We start from the raw sequence: 22,434 nt of genomic DNA on the forward strand, positions 1-22,434 counted from the left end.
AGTCTTTTTACTTAACAACAACAGGTAAAATATCATGAAATAAATTAAGTTGGACATAATATTAATGAGTACCTACACAAGAACGCATAATGGATATAATTAGAATCTACATACGATTGAATTTGCCTAGAAATTATAAGGTCTCTAGGACCAATATGATAAAGTTAAATGCAAACAAAACATAGTAGTAGATTATTAGTAGTATTTCTTCAGAATCATAGTATTTTATCAGAAATTCACTAATTCGCAAGAAATAACATTGTTCTTCATAGTAACACTAACTTTCAATAGATGCTTGAATTACCTTTGGTGACGTAGGTCATGTTCTAGGTAAGTCATTTCATTTTATGAGTAAAAAAACAAACAGTGGAACATAGAACCTCCTCGTATTTCGAAGTCGGTTAAAAATAAAAAAATAATTTTTCGCCAAAAAATATAGAATACAATAATGTTCACCAAACTAGCTTTACGATATGAGATATACGAAAACTGAAATAAGCTTGTCTACTTATATTGAATTAATATTCAGTTAGTAACCCATTTTCTTGATCTAAAAGTATAATAAAGGTAAATGTCTACGGCATGCAATCTAATACATCTCGAGGTTCGTCTAATGTAGATAACTCTTTTTTATCCTCTTTTTACCCCCTTTTACTTTTACCGCAGGCACTTCGTCTTCGGTTGAAATAAATAAAGCCATTTGCAGTGTTAAACGTGTGTAAAACATATAAAAATGTGAGGTATATTTGCTTTTAAGTGCCAAATTCGAAGCAAATTAAATAAGGAACAATAGTAATAACTGAAGCTGACCGGATTGACAAGTGACAGTTGAAATCTCTTTTTTTTTTTAAGCATAACCGTTCTAAGTTCTAAGGAGGAGGAGCGTTGTGACATCGTCGATTTCGGAAACTTATTACGCTAGCTAGCTCGCAACAGCGTGTGTTGATAGCTCAAGGCTTGAACTAGCTCGCTAGCAGTTAATAATTCTAAATAATAACGTTGTTAGTACTCTCGTCTGTTACAACTCTCCTCGGTCTAACAAGTGTGACGTCTTCCAAAAACGAACGCACATTTTAGAACGTACCGACACAATTTAAAATGTTCTCATTTTAAAACTCAATCATGTTTTGTTTTATACAAAGTTTATTTTGGTAATGTGAATATTTCGAATTGTGTCGGTTTCATTCTAAAGGTGATATACGTACATGTCTGGGGAGATCTATACAACGTCCGCCATAAGGTAGGTCATGACAACGGTCTGACCGTACCCTGTAATGATACCCTAAATCGAGCCCTAATTGTCACCCACTTAATTACACAAAGGTCAAGCCAGTAAACCGAATGACAGCTGTTAATGTTTCACTTTCCGCCCGGGAACATAAACGTTTACAGCTGTGTCGTGCAGTTTGGTGAAGGACCGTAAAATATCTGATTTAGTCCATGGGAGTTATCGAGGAGTTATTGAGTTCCAATAAGAAGTTAAGACTTGAGGGCCTGTTTCACATAAAATAACAGGAACTTGATATCAAAGAGTGTTCTTTGATAAGTTCCTGTTATTTTATGTGACAGATATCTGTCATGTCTTTTCTACTGAACCGAACAAAAGAAATAAAGGGTCCATTTAATAATAATAATCGTTTATTATTTTATTATTATTAATTCAATGGTAAGTCATAGTACTTCGCATGCTCTTTTTTTGCTCTTCATTTTTAGATTAAAATCTTAATTTCAAAAAAGGTGACGAGACATGTTCGTTTCATGTACCCTTCAAATAGAGATGGTGTTATTTGTTTTTTTAACCTACGACGCAAAAAGAAGGATTTTATCTATCTGTGGCATCGTAACTCATAAACGGATGGACCGATTTCAATGCGGTTTTTTTACGTGAAAGCGAGTTTCCTTGCGATGGTTAATAAAAACCAGTTCAGACGTTTTTGAGATATTGAATTTTGACATGACCACGCCGGGGAGTTCTTCAACTGTTTGTGAGTTGCTTTGAACATGAAACTATCGTGAGACTCACTCATATTTAATGAAATAGACTCTGATACCTTACGCCTTAAATTGAGTTTAGCTCTACATGTTTCGGGCTAATTCGTAGCCCTTCTTCTCGGAGCAACGCGACAAGGCGGCTGCTGGAAAAGGCGCACGCGGGCGCGTGTTTTTTGAGTTGGTTATCATTATACTCTATATCTAAGGCATACTATGTCCGATGCACTTTTTAGGGTTCCGGAGCCAAAATGGCAAAAACTGAACCCTTCTAGTTTCGTCAAGTCCGTCTGTCTGTCTGTATGTCTGTCTGTCCGTCCGTATGTCACAGGCATCAACGTGTGGCACATAGTTCGACAGCTCTTTTGGAAAGATAGTAAGGTTTCTCAAAAACTCTTTTGATTAAGTGAAGATTTCCGGAAATACTCGCTCCCAAAGTAGCAAAAATTGTGTCCCCCACTCTATCTTGTAAACCATTTATCGAAAAAATATGCAAAAATATGGAAAGGTAACGCTAAGTAAATACTTTCAACGAAAATTGGTTTCAACATGATCGGGTATACCGTTTTTGAGTTATTCTTGAAAAGCTGCGCTTCTCAACAAAAGGACGTAAGTGCCGTGAAGATACGCTCTTTTTCTGGGTCTTTTCTGGTGGATTTTAAGACTGTAGTAAGTGTTTTAATTGTGTTATGACACGTAATATTACTTGATTTTTTTCGTAATAGCTACGGAACCCATCTTGGGCATGTCCGACACGCTCTTTACACACGGTTTTTATCATTTGCTCTTGGTACGAATTTTCGAATTACAGGTCATTCAAGACAATAAAACTTGTTGTATCATGTTTTAGAAAGGTTGCCCATAATAAGTTTTTTCGCCTGCCGTAGAAACAGCAGGGCTACTGCAATACTCGAAACTCGAAGTTCGTATCGTACCGTCCCTCTTGCTCTCGTATTAAATAGTATAAGTGTCAGAGGGACCGCACGACACGAACTTCGAGTTTCGAGTTTCGTAGTAGCCCTGCAGAGTATATGTAGAAATACTTTTGCTCGGCAATTTTTTTCTAATTACTAACTAGATATGTACTGGGAAATTCGACCAACCAACCGTCAAATCATATTAATCGTAATCGCTGGCACACATCAAAAGAGATCGTGTGTCGGATGAGTATTAAGCATATTGATAATGTATTTTGCCTAGTTATTCGCACACCCTGTATAACACCGTATCTCCAATTAACAAACTAACAGTGTTGCTGAGCAATAATTCTATTTAATAATACCTTATAAGAAGTATAATTATTTATAAAACGAGTTTGCAATTAAACTCATAATAACACGTTTACTGAAAGTATAATGAAATAGGTAAAACAGGGCAATTTAAATTTAACAACATTCAATTTGTGCTTCAGATTTGCAAACGCTACAATTTCCATGCAAATTTGTTATGTATAATACATATAATACCTACCCTCCACCCTTTCTTACACAAAGGGAGAGGTTTATACCGGGTGTTTCCTGTAACACGACCAAATAATTAAAACAGATCGTACTTGTCAAACTGGACAACATCAGTTCAGCGAATTTTAATAATGATAGAGTCTTAAGATTTTCCCATTTTCATACAAATTAACTACTGTTGTCACGGGGTGGTGTCCGGGGAAGTTGTTCGGATGTAAAGGAAGAAGACAGGAATAGGGCAGACAGTGATATTTATTTAGGATAATAATAAAAGGCACCTGCGGTCTTAAGTATCTAAAAGGTATGCTTTGACACTGTATCAACAATTATAAAAAATACATAGTTAATCAACTTACGTTTCCGTGCCCAGTTCTTTATTTATATAAATCAATGGCACTGAAGTCCAGTAGTATTACGATCTAATGAAACTTCACAAATGCACAGTTACAATTATAAAAACTTCCTTCGTATAGGAGTAGTAAATTATGAGCTTGTTATGGAGTTTTAAGAGGTTTATAGGATCTAGGATAAAGAAAGGTAAGTGTTCAGCTCGGAGGCTCTGAATAGAATGGCTACTTGACGTAAATTGAACCGGTGTGGAATTTAGAAAAGGAAATTTGAATTTAAATGTTATTTTTTCGAATATGTGCTAAACCAGACAGTACAAAGAGTTAGGATGAAACGAGCTGTATGACACCTCGTTACACTGTCATGAATGTACGCCGAACCTAACTGACGTCGCCGACCACGCTAGAAATATCAAACATTTTGCTTTACATTGCTTCTTCGAATAAACTTTAAAGTGTAATAAAAAAAAACGAATTGTTTTTAAAAGTCGCTGAACTAATGTTGTTCAGTTTGACGAGTACTATCTATGTTTTAATTATTTGCTCATGTTACAGGAAACACCCGGTATATAACATAACAATAAGGGATAAATGTTTCATGTCTTTTAAAATAATTTATTTTATAGTCAACGATGATTATGAAGTAAATCCTGGTATATTGAAGCATGCCTAAAGCTGTTGAAGCTGCCCAAGGGCTACCTACCATGCCATGCCGAAGGACGCCGGGCCTTAAGCCCAGTTAAGACCTGCAAGAAAAGTCGTGCAAGTTGCAATACATTGCGAAGCCATAGTACAATGCCAGTACAATCCAAAAAGCAGGGGTCCACTACAGGGTTCATGGAATAAAACGCCGTACAGTTGACATTTTGTCGCATAGCATATTTACAATCCGCCGTGCAATAAGCCGTGGTGGCCTAGTGGTTTGACCAATCGCCTCTCGAACACAGGGTCGTGGGTTCAAACCCCGGCTCGCACCTCTGAGTTTTTCGAAATTCATGTGCGGAATTACATTTGAAATTTACCACGAGCTTTGCGGTGAAGGAAAATATCGTGAGGAAACCTGTATAAACCTGCGAAGCAATTCAATGGTGCTGTGAAGTTCCCAATACGCACTGGGCCCGCGTGGGTACTATGGCCCAAGCCCTCTTGTTCTGAGTGGAGGCCTGTGCCCACCAGTGGGACGTATATAGGCTGGGATGATGATGATGATGATATTTACAATCTTCTTCTATTTATAGTATCTGTGGGAAACAAATGATAGGGCGATTTAACACGATCTTATCTAATTTTAAATAAACCACTTTACTTGACTTTACTACGTGAACAGCCTTGGCTTAGGGTGAAGCCAGACGAGCGTATTTTTTTACGGTGTGAGCCGCGTGAAATGAGTTGACCCATAATGAGTTGCTGTGTGGCCCAAACTGGACTTTTGTATAAAACTGAATGCACCAGAAAATACGCGACGTGTGAGTTGCTCAAAAAACTACGCTCGTCTGGCTTCACCCTTACAAGATACCTAGAAGTGGTCAATCGAGCGCAATGTAAGTATGGCAACTTGCACAGTTTTTCCTGTATGTCTAAACTGAGTTTTAGGGTGCCGCGCGTCACTGGTGAGCTTAAAGACTGACTTTAGCCTCAGACATTCGTAATAAATCCTGTTTTTATTGTCTCCTGAAAACTTAATTTTGTCTCGTTTACGGCGTCGCAGCACTTCCCGCCAATAAAACCGAATGGGGTGGGTAGGAAATAAAGTTTGATGGATTGATTGAGTGTCGATTCGATTGTGGAGGGTTGGTAAACGGAGAATATTAGGACAAAGGTTTTGAGGTGCAAGATCAGATGGACCGAGGAAATCGAAATTGAAACAAGGCCCATCGTAGGCACAGGCGAGGTGAAAAATATCTTGACACTTTAAAATGTTTAACACAAGGACAAGGTAGTAAAGTGTAAAGATATTGTCATCTATAATTTACACACTGTATCAAAGTTTCAAGTTCCAAATCAATCTGACCACTGGAAATGGGTCAAAATTGGTCAAAATGAGCCCGCAAGATTTGAACCAACGAGAACCCACAAGTGGGCAAATTAAATAAAAGCTTGTAAAAATCTTGTAAAATTATAAACTCAGTTCACACACCATCATCAATTTCAATATTATCGTTAAAGACACAAAAGCTTGGATTATTCAGGCTACGCGGATGCGGCAGATTCAAACAAAAGACCATTATGAATATCAACCACTACATATGTACCATTATAATGGCTGACGAAGCATTATTACATTTATTGAACTAGTAATACGTTTTTCTGGTACTAATTTGGTTGAATTGAAATTTGAATTTAGCATACTTATATGTTGGACTGTTGGATAGAGACCTGGTTAAAGTCGAGGGCATTAGATTTTTAGGGTTCCGTAGCCAAAATTGCAAAAACGGAACCCTTATAGTTTCGCCATGTCTGTCTGTCTGTCTGTCTGTCCGTCCGCGGCTCTGCTTAGGGACTATCAATGCTAGAAAGCTGTAATTTTGCACGAATATATGTGTACTATGCCGACAAAATGGTACAATAAAAAATTCAAGTTTTTTTTTTACAGTACCTCCCATAGACGTAAAGTGGGGAAGTTTTTTTTTCTCATCCAATCTTGTAGTGTGGGGTATCGTTGGATAAGTATGGATAGGTAAGGTAGAACTGCGACCCTCAGTGCGCGAGCCGAGCGAGCGAAGCGAGCGTGCCGCGGCAGCAGCCGGCGAAGTGCCAGAACCGAACATTTTTTGCTAATACTTGTATGATGAATATAAATGTATGTAGTTGAGTTGTTTGTACTTCAGTTCAATTATTTGATGATTAATATTATTTCAGAGTAATTTTTAAATAATATTTACGTAACCGTTTTAATATTATTTGGTGATTAAATTTAGGTGACAGATCTACTATTTTACGAACAAATATTATTTATTAGGTCGCCGAAAACGCATTTATTAGGTGATCAATAAAATCATCCCCTTTTTAATCTGGGGGTGGCAACCTCTCGGGGATCGCGGATGCCCCTTAAGGGGGTCGCCGAATCTTTAAAATACTCTCACTGTTATTGCATATGATTATCCAATGTTTGTATTATCAACGTAAAATAATACAACTAGCTGTAACTGGAGCTAAGCAGGGGGTCGCCGAATATTTCTCAAACCAAGGGGGGGGTCGCGATATTATGAAAAAGTTTGAAAAACACTGGTCTAGGGAATAGCGAGTCGGGAATAGTGAATATTTTCTCGATGGTTTTGAGATTCAAATTATCGTAAAAAAATATTTGACTTTAAATTATTCCAAAATTAATAGAAGTAAGAACACACAAATCACACAAGCCCAACTGTCACCACCACCACACTACACTGACGCGTTTCGAACTCAACCAGAGCTCATCTTCAGAGCAACACAACCGATCACACGTCACCAGACACATACGCTCGAAAACAATAACCTTCCTTCGAGTAAAAACAACGATATTTTCCAACCAGTTTGAAACATTAACGGCTATAGCTGTTAATGTGCTACATATATAGTACTTGGCTGCACAGGAGCTCCTGGAGAGCTGTTACGTAGAATTTACGCTTTGAGGCAAATTTATACGTCCACAGGCAGCTATCAGAGAACTTATAAGCTTACAGCGATAAATGAACTCTGTGATATTGTAATGAAGTTAAGCATAGTATAGCATAGTTAAGCATAGTTTAGTGTATCTATACTTGGTTTGGATAGGTATTTAACTAAATTTAAACAAACTTCAGCTGCCAGATTTGGTACATTCAAGGATTTAATACATTTTACTTATCTATCAGTGTAATACAAACTAGACTAGCGTATTTCAATACAGAAATGTAAATGTTTAGATAGTTTAATGGGGGAATTTCAATGTTTAAGACGGGTGCACCTTGAAATGTCGACAAACTATTTATCGAATTTCATTTAATCGAAAACAATTCATAGAAAATAAAAAATTGGAACAAAAATAAATCGCAACGAAAAACGTACATTTGGTTAAGTTAAAACTGCGACCCCATCAAAAATAAATCGCTACCAGTAAATTAGGTTAGGTTAGAACTACAATCTACCAGGAAAATAGGTTTGGTTAGGTTGGAACTGCGACCCCAACAAAAATGAATCGCTACCAAAAAAGTAGTTTAGGTTAGGTTGGAACTGCGACTCCAACAAAAATAGATCGCTACAAAAATAAATAAATAAATAAATTTCATTCAAAAAAGTACGAAATAATAAAATATGAAATGAGGTTGTACGCAATTCGTCAACTGCGACTCGTTTAAAATAGATCGCTATTAGTCGTTTATTGCAACCAAGAACTACAATCTTAATACTAAGTAGTTACATTTAGTTTCAACTGCGACCCAACATGGATGTCACATAAATTATCTAATAAAAAATAATCATAACAATATGTATACAATATCAAATTTATCTTAAAGTAAATATTTTATGTCAAGTTACTCTCTAACGTATTTCAGGGATTTTATCAAATTACTAAAAAATCAGGTGGAATGAAGAAACGAGTTGCCTTTTTGGCTGAATTCGTCATTTTACTTAATGAGATTTGATCAAATGAGTGATGTTTTATAGGCAAATGTAAAAATGGATTCGCCATTTTAACATCCTGGGTGTTTTGGCCATAATTATCCCTCAAAGAGTTCGTTCAATTCTCTGTTTTGGCCATTTCTCTTCGATATATAAATAACACACAAACATGTTCTCGTTAGGCGTGGTCACAGGTGGCCGGGTAGCAATGCACCACTTGAGTGCACTTGGATAGAATGATTCATTTCATCTAGCGACATGATGGATCACAAGCTTTTATTTAATTGGCAACGTTCGTACGGTTTGTGTAGATTTATTTTTTTGCAAGTGTAAGTTTGTTTAAATATTTGCAAACCGTTTTCAAACTAATTTTGGCATATTAGGTGACTATAGGTACAAAAATATAGTAATGAAATTCTAATAGTCCGGCTATGATCGTTTCCGCATAACTTTAAACTTGGTACGGGTACTTATTTTGCATGACAATGCAAGTACACTGTAGCCAACAAAAAGTTCAAAAAGTAAAAACAAAGTCGTGTTGTTTTCGGATATTAATATTAAAAAAGCTTGTTTAGTAATTTTAGAATCTTTCTAAACTAATATTTTTAAGAGAAACTAATATTTTGTAATAGGTAAACTGAAGAAAAAAAAACTATTTAGAAATTCTTTCACTAGAAGCTACATTGAGCGAGATATTTTATCTCGGGAACGTTTAGTTCCCATGTGACACGGACAAGAGAAAAGAGAAGTTTTCGACAATAGCTAGTCTATAATACTCCAACAACACTTCTGAAGCGACACAAAACCACATTTTACTAGACAACGGCTACAAGTATCAAAAAATCCGGGCCCAAATCGTAAAAACCCACAGCCATGAAATTTAACGTAAATAAATAAGAAACAAGACTTTTACGACTGGCGAAAAGTACTATTTTTATCGCTATCGATAAAAGGTGAAAACGTGCTGATTTTCCGTAACTAAGTTCCCAGGTGTCATTAAATGAAAAGCTTTTTGGGAAAGTATCGTTACAAAATTTCATTTGTATCTAGGGTGGTCATTTTAATTATGGGTAAATGATTTTGACTAGCGCCTGTGTATACATTTAACTCAACGTTTGTTGATTGTATTTGTTTTTTTTTTTATAAAATAAAGAGTTTACATACATACAGATATATAACGTTAAACTAAATTGAACTTTCATGTAAAAATTAGTAGAAAACATAGTTAATTAAAAATATCGAAGTTCCAAGATGCCCAAAAACTGGTTGCCTGGATGGAAGAGATTGTTTCGCTCGGGCGATCGATTCGACAATTGCTTACTTTTTAAATTAAATTATACATAAATTATTATTCCATAAGTATATTAGTTGTAAAATACACGGTATCAAATATTCGTAGTTTCATTCATCTACCTGCACCAACGGGACCGACCGAACCGAACCGGGGACCTCAAGCTTCGTTGGGAGGTTCTCTAAGCATTAAGCTATTTGGGCATCAACTAAACATAAAAAAAATAAAATCGAGATACATAATATAATTAACCCATCAATTTATTACATTAGGTACCTAATATTGTGATATAGGTACCTACCTAAAGCTTGTCAAATGATTTCGTTGTGCAAATACCTACTCGTATACTTGCACCATCAGCCAAATAAGTGGTCTATCAATTTTTAACCAAGTTCCTATCAACTGACTATGTTGCTAAAGTCGAACTTTCAAGTTGACAGACACGTTTATTGGAATTATTGTTCTACGACATGCAAACGATTATCAACTTTAGGGTGGTAGTCCACATATTTGGCTGATGGTACCTAAGTACGATGTTTTATTTCGTAAATCTCACGACAAGCTGTATGTCATAATATTGTGTTGTAAGTTTCTGTTCTAAGTTGTAAGGTTTATGTTTTTAAGCTTTGTTCAATTCTTGTCTATAATTAGGGTAAGTATCAAAAGACATAAAGTTAGAAAAGAATAATGGACGAAAATGCAATGCAATTTTCTCGGTTTATCATCAAATTACCGACACTTAAATAATCGAATTTTATTTCAAAGTCAACGTTTCGAGTATTTTCATTTCATCGACAATTCAATTCGTGGATTTGTCATTACAAGTAATTTCAATTCATATATTTTTAATTGTCCAATGATTCATTGTACTTCACGTAAAATCACTTGAATATGAGTTATTTTGCAATTAACCTAACCTACAGTACTTTCCGGTATCAGTTCGATTGTGCGAGGGTCACAGTTCTAACCTAACCTAACCTAACTTAACCTACTTTTCAAGTAACAGTGATTCTGCAAGGGTCAAAGTTCTAACCTATCCTAACCTACTTTTCTCGTATCAGTTCGATCGTGCATCCGATCGTGCGATACATACATCCCTGTATTTTTTTATTATTATTATTTTTTGTATTTTTTTTTCTTTAATTGTATAATATAGTTTTTAAGTATTTTATTTGTAATTATATTACTTATTATGAAAAAATGACTTTCTGCCAAGTTTCTTGCGGCGCATTCTTCTTGGCAATGATGGTCTTTCCGAAAGCGCTGGTAGTTTAAAAAAATGACGTGTAAAAGTGCCCATTGCGGCCTATTTAAAGAATAAATCATTTGATTTTTTTTTTATTTGTGTGAGGGTCACAGTTCTAACCTAACCTAACCTACTTTTCTGGTAACAGTTTGAATCTGCAAGGGTCGCAGTTCTAACCTAACCTAATCTACTTTTCTGGTAGCAGTTCTAACATCTATGTAAAAATTAATATAACCAATATATTTCATCCATTATTTTTACAAACTATTTATTTTGATACGTTCCCCTATAATCAGGTAGGTTGGTTAATGAAAAGACAATACATCTCACCTTATTATTGGAATCCATCGCGAATCCATAATAACCATAAAATAACGGCACGGTTCACCCAAATTTCAAAGTTCGAACGCCAAACTTTCATCAACTTTGCATAACACAATAATTTTCAAAATTCACGGAAACGTCCGAACTTTCCCGAGTTTGCACGAACTTCAGCTTCCTTGATGCTAATTGGTCGGCCTTTTGTTAAGATTGTTTTCATTTGACAAAAACGATTTAGTGTTGAATGGTTCTTGTTATTTAATTTACAGACTGACTGCATGGATTTTGGCTTTGTTTCTTTGTTTATGACAAAAAACTAAAATATCCATTTTTTTAATAAAAAAATAATATAATGCATCAAGATCATAGCTAAGAAAAAAAGGAGAGGTAAAAAGAAAAAGTCATTAAGTAATCTAACAAAAAAACATTTAATTGGTCGTGTACTTATTTTATAATATTTTGAGCGTGATCAAAATAATACTTATTCGCTTTATAAGCTTCAGTTTTACACGCAATTAGTCATAAAATTATCGAATAATAGTTTAGGAACACAGCTGTGCAAACTCAGAATCTACAACCGCCTTGCTTATTTACTTTCGAAACAACTATTTAATCAACACACTAGTCCATTAATTAAACGAAAACAAACAGCTGTTGTGACATCACAATACAAATTAAGGAAATACAAACAATTTAATAAACTTTAATAACATAATTCAAAATTAACTATGGGCTAAATATAAACATACTTCGTCGTTAACCTTTTTACAAGTCCACTCACGCTTGTCACTTTAAAAAGCTAGCGTTCTATTTTTGAAACCGTGACAATTCGAAGGGCGGTACGTTTTATTTTTAATCGTATTTGAACAGCGCGCGCTGGCCGCTCGGCCGCGGCGAGTGGCCAGTTGTGTCTGATACCTATCACCCGTTTTTGTTGATGCCATGGGACATGGATTAAAGCGGGAGCGGACGCGGTTATAAAACGGACGGCCGTCTGACAGCTCTGCATGCAGGGCCGGTTTGCAGTGTGCCCTGTATGCAAACTGAATACGCCACTGTAGGGGTGTTTTTTGAATTTTTAGGGCTCCGTAGCCAAAATGGCAAAAATGAAACCTTTATGGTTTCATCTCGTTTGTCTGAGCGACTATCCGTCCCTCCGTGGCTTAGCTTACCTATAGGTATAGACTATTTAGTGCTAGAAAACTGTTATTTTGCATTTTATTCTACCACTTTGTCAGCATATTTACAAAAAAATATAATAATAATTATTTTTTTATTTCACCAATATGCCGACAAAGTGGTAGAATAAATCCGTCTATCCCACTAGTTCCATTGAGTAGTCCCATCATGGGACTACCTACCTACTGTGTAGGAAAATCATTTTTTTTCGGTTACCTCCCATAGACGTAAAGCGGGGGCGATTTTTTTCTAATCTAACCTTATACTATGGGATATCGTACTAAAACGGTTAAGTTTGCTTGAGAATTATTAGTAGTTTAAGAGTAAATAGCAGCCTAAGGTATAAAATATACCTAAACTATGGAAGATTCCGTATGAAATAGGAAATCCTTAGAAAAATATTACTTAATTTTTTCGTAATGGCTACGGAACCGTATTTTGGGCGTGTCCAACACGCTCATGGCCGGTTTTTCAAACACTATATTGTAAATAGTATATCGGCCGGTGTTTTTTTTTTAATTATAAAGTTTTACTTCAAATTACAAAGCGTTTAACTATCGTTTTACAACGATTCAAGGCTAAAAAAACATAGCACGTGTCAACGAATGGAGAAGGATCAATAAAACCGATTTAATACTACGAAGTTATTTATTATCAATGATCACTCACACATTTATGTGTAAAACAACATACGAAGTGCAGACAATATCATAAAGATAATCAGAGGGTTGGTCGCCGCGTCATGTGGCGGTGACGCATGTGTTTAGGGTTCGAGGCATATAGTCGGCGGAGAATGAAGAATTTAGGGCGGTTTCATACTAAACATCATAATTTTTTTAAGGTAACTTTTAGAGCACGCTGGAATTTAACAAAAATTTGCACTTTAAAGCTAAATTTTATTTACAAATGAATCACTATCGAAAAATCATCCTCACAACCCCGTAATGATTTTAAAATACCTATCCAACGATACCCCACACTACAAGGTTAGATGAGAAAAAAAAAACACTTCCACTTTACGTCTATGGGAGGTACTCTAAAAAAATATTTTTTGCTACAGAAACCTGTTAGGGCCAGTACAGACGCACTGCATTCCAACTGCAACGTAATTGCCAACTGCTTATACATTTGTCATTGTAGTTCCATTGCAGTTGGTACAACTGCACGCTGACTGCGATAAAAATGTATGAGCAGGCGGCAGTTGTGGTTACGTTGCAATGAGGGCTATCGCGAATGAATTCGCCGCTAGAGGCGCTAGTGTAGCGTGAGGTCTCCGAAATGTCAAATCTCAGTTTTTGGGTGAGCTACGCGGGTTTATTTATAATTAGAATAATTTTGTGAATATTTTGCAATATCTGAAATTAATTATGGCAATTATGCGTTACGGGGCAATGAATGTCTGTGTTTTGAGACAGTTTTGTCTTTCGGAAACTTTTGTCTTCCCTTTTTTTCCGAATAAAACGGGAGTAAGCAACACTGTGGTGGCTGGATATTTTTATGGTACGGTTTTAAGGTGTTTTAAATATGATTTTAATCTAAACTTTGTTTTAACGCCCGTAATAACAGACTCTGAAAGCCACACTTAAAAACCTCACGCAACAGTGCGCCATCTAGTGAGACAAAAAACGATAGCCCTCATTGGAATGCAGTCCATCTGTAGGTACACGCCCTTAAAGGTTTGACATCCGCCTGGAGAGAGATCTCTCTATTGTGGCGTCCACGCTATATAACACTAAAAGTATCATTTGACAGCTGTCATTTCGATATAACTACGAACTTAAAAAAAAAAACTCAGACACGGAATTTAACTAACGGGCGAAAGCGGCTATTTGGGTTCGCGCTGTCATCGTTCATATACCATTACCTTATTTCGTTATATTTCGTTTACCCGACACTAGCAAGATTGCCATTTTTTTTTAAACTAACTATATTTTACTTGCAGATTTCAGTACCCTATCGTTGACTATTGCGAAAAAACAAACCAGAATTGTGATATTCGTTTTTCAAATGCTCGCGAAGTGTAGGTATTAGTGTGTTTCTTCAATATGCATTGTTTATGGGGTTATTACAACACGAACGCCACCTGGCGAGGAGGCGGGTAAATTACCCCGTTCACGGGGGTATTGCGCACGTAGAGAAACTATTGTCTTGCCCTTAAACTAGGGTGACCACGTTTGGCAGAGTTTTAAATACTGTCTCGAACATAAACATGTTTTTTGGTAAAAAACTAAGGTAAATGACCTGTTGTAGATTTTATGTGGGACTTAATCTTTAGTCATTTCTGACCGACTTCAAAAAAGGTTAAAGGTTATCAATTCGGTTGTATTTTTTTTAATGTTTGTTACCTCAGAACTCAGTCGTTTATGATTTGTTATTGTTTTTTGCGTTTGTCTAGGAATGCTTTCAATTAGGTCCCATAAGCACCAAATTAGGATCTGATGATTGGATCTTAAGGAAACTGAGGGAACTCTTCAAATATTGTAGGGACACCTATGGTAAATTAGATATATTTAATAGTAACTCGTGCATTTGCTCTTGAAAATCATCATTTGGTGAAGTGGATTGATGATGAAAAACCACATTTAACAGGAGTATTTCTTTAGGATCCAATCATCCAATCCTGATTTTGTGCTTATGGGACCTAATTGAAAGCATTCCTAGACGAAAGAAAAAAAAATCGGTTCATAAATGACGGAGTTCTGAGGTAACAAACATAAAAAAACAACCGAATTGATAACCTCATTTTTTTGAAGTCCGGGGAACAAGCAGCAGCTAGTAGAAATAAATTAAATATCCCATAAAATAATGAAACTCATGGAGCGCCTACTAACGGGCGCGACGAGTCATGCTGTCCCTGTCTAATTGCTAATACGCGGGTTTATTAAACTACGTGTTGGCCGGGTAATGGTTGGGATTGGGACAGTGGTAGTTCTGAGTGCTGGAAAGCCTGTGAAATTAAAGTGACATAGCGCACATTTGGCGTGATAATGTGTTCCGTAGGAACAAACGCGAGACTTGTTTGAATGTTTTAGGATTGTGATGGATATTATAAACTTTTACTTAATTTAGCGTTTTAAGGGCGTAAAATACGTTAAATAATTTTGATTTAAGCAGTGAAAAATTTAATGAGACTAGTTACATTCTAAATGTTGAACGTATAATTTTGAACGTCTAAGTGTTGAAAGTTTAGTTTTTGCTTTTACATTTTTCTTAAAACAGTTTCCGTTAGGCAGTCGGAGTAAGCAAATGTCGTTGATGTAAACTAGGAATAGGTCGGCTCCAAGAATACTGCCCTGGGGTATAACAAACAGTTCAATTGTATTTGTTTCTTAAATTTCAGATTTCAATATGAACTCCAATTGGCTTAGCGAGCTCCTGGTGAAACTCATCATTACGGCGAGGTATTTGGCAGGCCAAGATGAACCGGAGAAATTTCCAGGTTACCCCGTCGAAGCCAACTCAACCCTCACCTTTCCTCAACTGGTAGCTATACAAGGCTACAGAGCCGAAGAACACAAAGTGATTACTGAAGATGGGTACATACTTACAATGTTCCGGATACCAAGAGGAAAAAAGTGTAAAAATTCTATAAGGAGACCACCAGTCCTGCTAGTCCATGGAGTACTCCAAAGTGCTGATACCTTTATAGACGCGGGACCAAAAGATGGCCTCGGTTATTTAGTTGCTGACGAATGCTACGACACTTGGTTTGGCAATGTTCGCGGGACATTTTATTCAAGAGCACATGTTTCTTTGGATCCTGACACAGACAGGAAATTCTGGCAGTTCTCCGTAGACGAAATGGGTCTATAAGACATACCAGCTTTTATTGAACACGTATTGCAAGAAACAGGAGCACCGCAGCTGAATTATATAGGCTTCTCCCAAGGTGGAGGTACGTTTATGATCATGTGCTCAGAAAGACCAGGATATTGTGATAAAGCTCGGTGGCTCATCGGCTTGGCTCCGGCCACGAGACAATTTTACACGAGATCTATACCTTTTAGAGAGATAACCAGAGCTGTCAACAAATTTCGAGAACCCATCGAAGAGGTTGGTATTTGGGAGATCCTTACCAAAGGATTTCCAATTCAAGAGCTATCTGTGGGACTTTGATAGCGATTTTAGATGCACCGCATCCCGGATCGGTGGCTCCGCAAACATTAGAAACTGCCTTCTCTCATGCACCAGCGGGTATTTCAACAAAGAATGCAGCCAGATATGGCCAGGCTGTGAACAACAAGAAATTCGTCAAATTTGATTACGGACGTAAGAATAATTTGGAGATTTACGGCACACCTACTCCCCCCGAATATAACCTCAAGGCTGTGACGGTCCCAACTGTAGTTATTCAAGGTGTGAATGATGGTATTGTAGACATCAGAGACTCCACATGGGCGGCGAAGCAGCTGCCAAATCTGTTGGAGTATGTGAAAGTCGGCGACCCTCTCTGGAACCATTTGGAACAGACAAATAGTCGATACGTTGGTGAAACTACGTTTCCTACTATAAGGCGGTACTTAGAAAAATATAGCTATTAATTTATTATGGAGCTGCAAGTGCCTGGTAGATACCTGATAGATGGTGACCAAAGGGCCGGGCCGGCCTTAGCTGCCGGCGTCTATAACCCTCAACTCACCGAGGGAATACTGTTAGCCTTTTGGGGACTATGCTTCTGACTGGAGCCTGTTTGATTCTTATTATTAGTTCTATAATTTGTAACCAATAACTTCTGTAATTATTTATCAAGTGGTGATATTTGGCTTCATCTTATTTTCGCACCAGGATCGCGTTCGCACCTATTTGGCTGCTGAGTGGACCGGTCTTAAGAAGCATGACAAGTACAAGACTCCTACAAGTTGAACAAATGATTGATGAACGACTATACTTTGTAGAAAAGCAAGGTATCCTCTCAAATTATTTATTTCTTCAGCAGGGCAACGCGGCTAGTTTGATGGGTCTTTAGTAACAATATTGAGACAGAGAGATAGAGAGAGCCAGTAAAATATAGTCAGTCGAATAAACAGCCCCGCGGTATACCATTCGTAAAGGTGCCCAATACATTTGCCACGTTGCCGCGTTGAACCTATACGGACATCGACAGTAAGGTAGGACAGCCTTTGCACTTACTACACGTTCACTTAGTTTTATATTTTGTTTCTATACTAATTTATCTGTGAAATAAAATTTTGTTTTGGTTAGTTTTTAATTATTTTGAGCAGTGAAGTTCGCCTACATTTCTCCTTCTTTTCCGATTCATTCTATTTTTCGGTTGTATGTACAACCGGCGACGCAGTCAACGTTTTCTATAACCGTTTTATATAAATGTCTATGACTTTGGTTAAATGCTCATTCTGGTTTTCCGTCATTCACATTTGATTAACGAATATGTCAAAAACAATTGATTTTCATCAGTCCGTCAGTCCGTGAATGATACGATAATTGGGTACCTTAAGTTTTCTAGGATGGTCCATATTATATTTTTTATCGATAGTAGATTATAATAATGTAGCTCACTCCTGTAAATAGTTTTTTTTTTGCTTTCCGTTTTTTTTTTAAATAAAGTGATAATTTGCCTTGGCAATCTATTTATCTATATCTATTATCTATTTTTACTTACTACCATCCTGAATTTTTTCAAGTTTTTCCACCCAGATGGCGCTCGCTTTTAATGAAAATATGCACTTTAAAGTGGAATATTTCACAAACAGATCACTGAATCGAAAAATCCTCGTGGCAACCCCGTAATGGTTTTTAAAGATCTATTCAACGATACCCACACTATAGCGACGCGCGCTTGAGAGGCGATGGGTCAAACCACTAGGCCACCACGGCTTCGGCGACTAACCTCTTTTAATTACGGTCGAGTAAAAGCGACCGATAACCCGACGTGTATAGTTTACATGTTAATGTATGTAAATAGTATGTAAATGTATATAAATAGTTACATGTTTCAATTCAACCTTCAGTAAGCGAGATATCGCCGTTAGACATGTGCGCCGATCGAAAAATTGTCGGCGGCGGCGTCTGATGGTTTTTTGATCGGCGGCGGCGGCGTGATCGGCGTGAAATCGGCGTGGCCATAGATTGCGTATTTTTTGGCATAACTTTTTAAGTTCTGTTATCTGACATCCGAAAATGTTTTATACCTCTCATAATCATCGGGATTCATAACATCACTAATCATACACCTTGTTTATACTAATATATTTTGTGTTCATATATTTTTTAACACATTTGGCCCCAGTGACACAACGTCTGTGACTTTTTAGTTCTTACAAATACGTGTAAGAGCTTAGTGGATTGTTGCCGGGGCCGAACGTGCTAATCATAAGAGCTTATCCGCAATATTGAAATTCATAATGTCGATAAAATAACTTTTATGAGTAAAAAACTTATGCAATTTAGGTCAATTTGACGTACATAGGTTAGGTTCAGGGCCGAGGCGGAGCATGTACTGGGGTACGTAGAGTTAACGCAGGTGCGCAAGTCTTGCGTGGCTGCGAGACGCCAGTACACCGAGGAGCCGAAGGAGGAGGAGGCGAGAACTAGCGGCAGAAGAAGCTATGGCTATACGCCAACTACAGGGCGGCCAGCAAAGCCCTCTGCGTAGCCATTGGCTAAGCCAAAGGTGCTAGCGCTCGTAACTTTGGAGCCAAGAATGAGGGCGGTTTCCCGGGGGAGGTGGTTTTGGCAGTGTCTTTAAACATAGCCAACGCATTAAGCACCCTGACCTGGGAAACCATCAAGGAAAACATCAAGGTACCACAATGTGCCGGAGTACTTGTGCAGGGTACTGGTTTCATATCTCTCAGAGACGGTCATCCGCTACCCCGCGCAAGGGATCAGACTTAGAACAACTCCTGTGGAACATTGGTTAGGACTGGGTGCTGCGTGGCGCCAACTTGCGGGGGGTCGACGTGACTTGTTATGCCCACAATACCTTCGTCACATCACGCGCGGTGCCACCTTCCGTGATGTGTCCTTGCTGGGCACCACAGGCGTGGCCTAAATCGTAAACCGGATACGAACTGAGACTAGAGGTCGCCCGTCATAAGTCCGAACCATTTCTTTTCATGGGCCTCGGAAGGCACCTCCTGTAAATGCCAGCATGTTATAGTGGTGATGGCCATCTGCGGATGTCCTTTCCGCCCAGAACAAGACCCACCTGCAACCGCAGGGTAACGAGGGCGTACTGCACCACCTCATTCGAGGCGACCTACGTACTGGCGGGCACCCCACCGTGAGAGTTGGACGCCGAGGTGCTGGCCAATGTCTACCAGCGGGTTTCCGAGGCGCGCGCCTGAGGGGAACGGCCGTGCAATGCGCTGGCCACTGGACCGTATCGGGAGTACGGCCCATCCTGCAAGGATGGGTCGAAAGGACATGGGGTGTTGTTTCCTTCCACCTAGCGCAGGTACTGTCGGGGCATGGCTGCTTCGACAAGTACCTGTGCAAAATCGCTAGGAGGGAGGCAACACCAATGTGTCACCCACCAATGCGGCGGAGCGGAAGATACGGAGCAGCACACGCTGCAGGTGTGTCTCCCCTTTGATGAACAACGAGCAAGCCTCAGTGGTTGGGAACGACGTTTCGCTGCCAGCTGTCATTAAATCCATGACCGACAGTGTGAGGAGGTGATGGCGATCATTAAAGGCGCGGAGCGTGAGCGCGAAGAGGATCCAACCTCTCAGCCTATGAACCTCTGGTTATAACTATAACCGTTGGAACGTAGAATTGAAATGTTATAATATAATTGAATACATAATAATCAAATATGGCAAGTAATTAGCAAAGAAGTTGGTACTACTTTAAAATTAATAAAAATTTCGCCACGCCGATTATACGCCGACCAATTTCATCGGCGGCGGCGGCGTGGAAAAATCGTCGGCGGCGGCGGCGCGGCGGCGCGGCGCACATGTCTAGTCGCCGTGCAAACTTTCCTGTTTTGCATTATTAACAATTATATCTTATTGTTCAGCGAGTATAAACGTGTTGAGTGCATTATCAGACAAGACTACAAGACCTGTCGATCAAATTTTAAGCAAAGGTTCCAATTTCATGGAACTGGCTGAACATAATGGCTACAAAGCTGAGAAACATGACGTGAAAACTGAAGATGGATACATATTGACAATACACAGAATACCGCCGAAGAAGCATTGTTCTGCAAAAAGTCCTATATTGATTGCTCATGGTCTACTCCAAGCTTCTGAAGGATATGTAGACTCAGGACCGTTCGCACCAGGGTTTGTTCTAGCTGAAGAATGTTACGATGTCTGGTGCGGCAACGCACGTGGCAACTACAACTCTCGGAGGCACGTTAACCTCCGTCCTGATAAAGATGTTGAGTTCTGGCGGTTTTCAATGGACCAGATCGGTAAATACGATACACCAGCCATGGTCGACTATGTTTTGGACAACACCAAGTCCAAAAAGCTAATATTTATCGGTGCATCACAAGGTGGCGGTGGTTACTTTGTCATGAACTCTGAAAAACCTGAATATGCAGAGAAGATTAGTCTATTCGTTGGTCTAGCTCCTGCCACTAGACTTCTTCATACAAAATCTCTTGTAGTTAAGTCTGCTGCCAAAGCATTTGATGTATTTAAACTTAAGTTAGAAGCTGCTGGTGTATGGGAGGTGCAGAGAAAAGGTGGTCTTATCCAAGGTCCACTTAGTATTCTATGTCAATCGAGATTGGTTGCCGCTGCTCTGTGTGTAACATTAATCTCGGCCGTTGATTCTCCTCATCCACAATCTATTACACCGGAGATACAAACGAGGATCATCAAGCATCTCCCAGCAGGAACTTCCGTGCAGAATATAGCTCATTTTGGGCAAGCAGCAGAGTCTGGAAAATTTGTCAAATTCGACTACGGCCCAAAGGAAAATATGGATAGATACGGGAGTTACGTACCACCGGAGTACAATTTGAGTGCCAGCACAGCCCCTGCGCTTATTTTACATGGTTTATCAGATAACGTAGTGGATACTGAGGACTTAAAATGGGTTGTCAATCAGCTGCCGAATGTGTTGGAGTTCAAAGAAGTCGATGATCCTTTGTGGACTCATTTTGATATGGCATACGGTAAACGTTGGAATGAAACAGTGTTTTCACAGATGAAAACATATTTGTATAAATATGACGATGTGTTTTAATTGTGTTCAGGGTTTTGAATTTACTTTTTCTACTTAAGCATTTTTGAATTATAGTCTGCTAGCGACTCGCCCCTGCTTCGTACAGATACAATTTTCAAAAAAAGATCTCCAATCAAAGGCACTTTACAATTTTCAACTCTATTACCCCAAAATCATGCACGCGTGAAGCTGTGGCGCGTCATTAGTATCGATAGTATATAATAATATATCATATATATAAACCTACTGTGTCATTTTTCTCACGTGAACCTGTAAAATCTGGTAATTGTGAACAAACCCACATATGAAGCAACTTTATAAGGTTCCATTTATCACCCTTTGGGAACGAAACCCTAATAAAAGACATTGGGGTGAAGTAGCTAATGTGCCAGAAAAAATAAAATTGATTTAACTGTTCTCATTTTACTGTGAATTTTGTAGCGAGTGCATCCATCATAAATTGCATGACTTCATAAATTTACATATTGAATGAAAACAAGATATTTTTTTATAAGTAATTAATTTTTTTAACCCCTAACGCAAAGAAGGCTGTCTGTCTGTCTGTGGCACCGTAGCCCTTAAACGGGTGGGCCGATTTCAATGCGTTTTTTTTTTAATTTAAAAGCAGATTTTCTAGCGATGGTTCTAGATATGTTTTATCAATATTAGTTCAGCCGTTTTGGAGATATTGAACTTTGAAGTGACAAAATCGGGGTTTTCCAACTTTTCGTTGGTTATTTATTTAAAACCCATTTTACCCTCAACTCTCCTTTCGCGCTTGCGGCTCGGGTGAATATGAACGTCTCTAGTAAACTGTCGTGTTTTGTGCACTAGATGTACAATTAAGTATTGTTTACTGTCCATATTACGAGTAGCACA

The 22,434-nt window shown here is 38.2% G+C and overlaps 2 protein-coding genes and 1 pseudogene across 2 annotated transcripts in view; all 3 read left to right on the plus strand.

Moving 5' to 3' along the window:
* LOC141441719 (uncharacterized) overlaps positions 1 to 22,434 on the plus strand; it is a 162,232-nt gene that overhangs the window by 96,441 nt on the left and 43,357 nt on the right.
* Positions 15,621 to 16,955, plus strand: LOC141441881 (lipase 1-like; annotated as a pseudogene).
* Positions 20,355 to 21,578, plus strand: LOC141441692 (lipase 3-like). The gene has a single exon (XM_074106499.1). The coding sequence runs from the start codon at positions 20,476 to 20,478 to the stop codon at positions 21,574 to 21,576; it is 1,101 nt and encodes a 366-aa protein (XP_073962600.1). The 5' UTR covers positions 20,355 to 20,475; the 3' UTR covers positions 21,577 to 21,578.

The sequence above is a fragment of the Choristoneura fumiferana genome, chromosome 24 (assembly GCF_025370935.1).
Source record: "Choristoneura fumiferana chromosome 24, NRCan_CFum_1, whole genome shotgun sequence".
Taxonomy (NCBI): Eukaryota; Metazoa; Arthropoda; class Insecta; order Lepidoptera; family Tortricidae; genus Choristoneura; species Choristoneura fumiferana.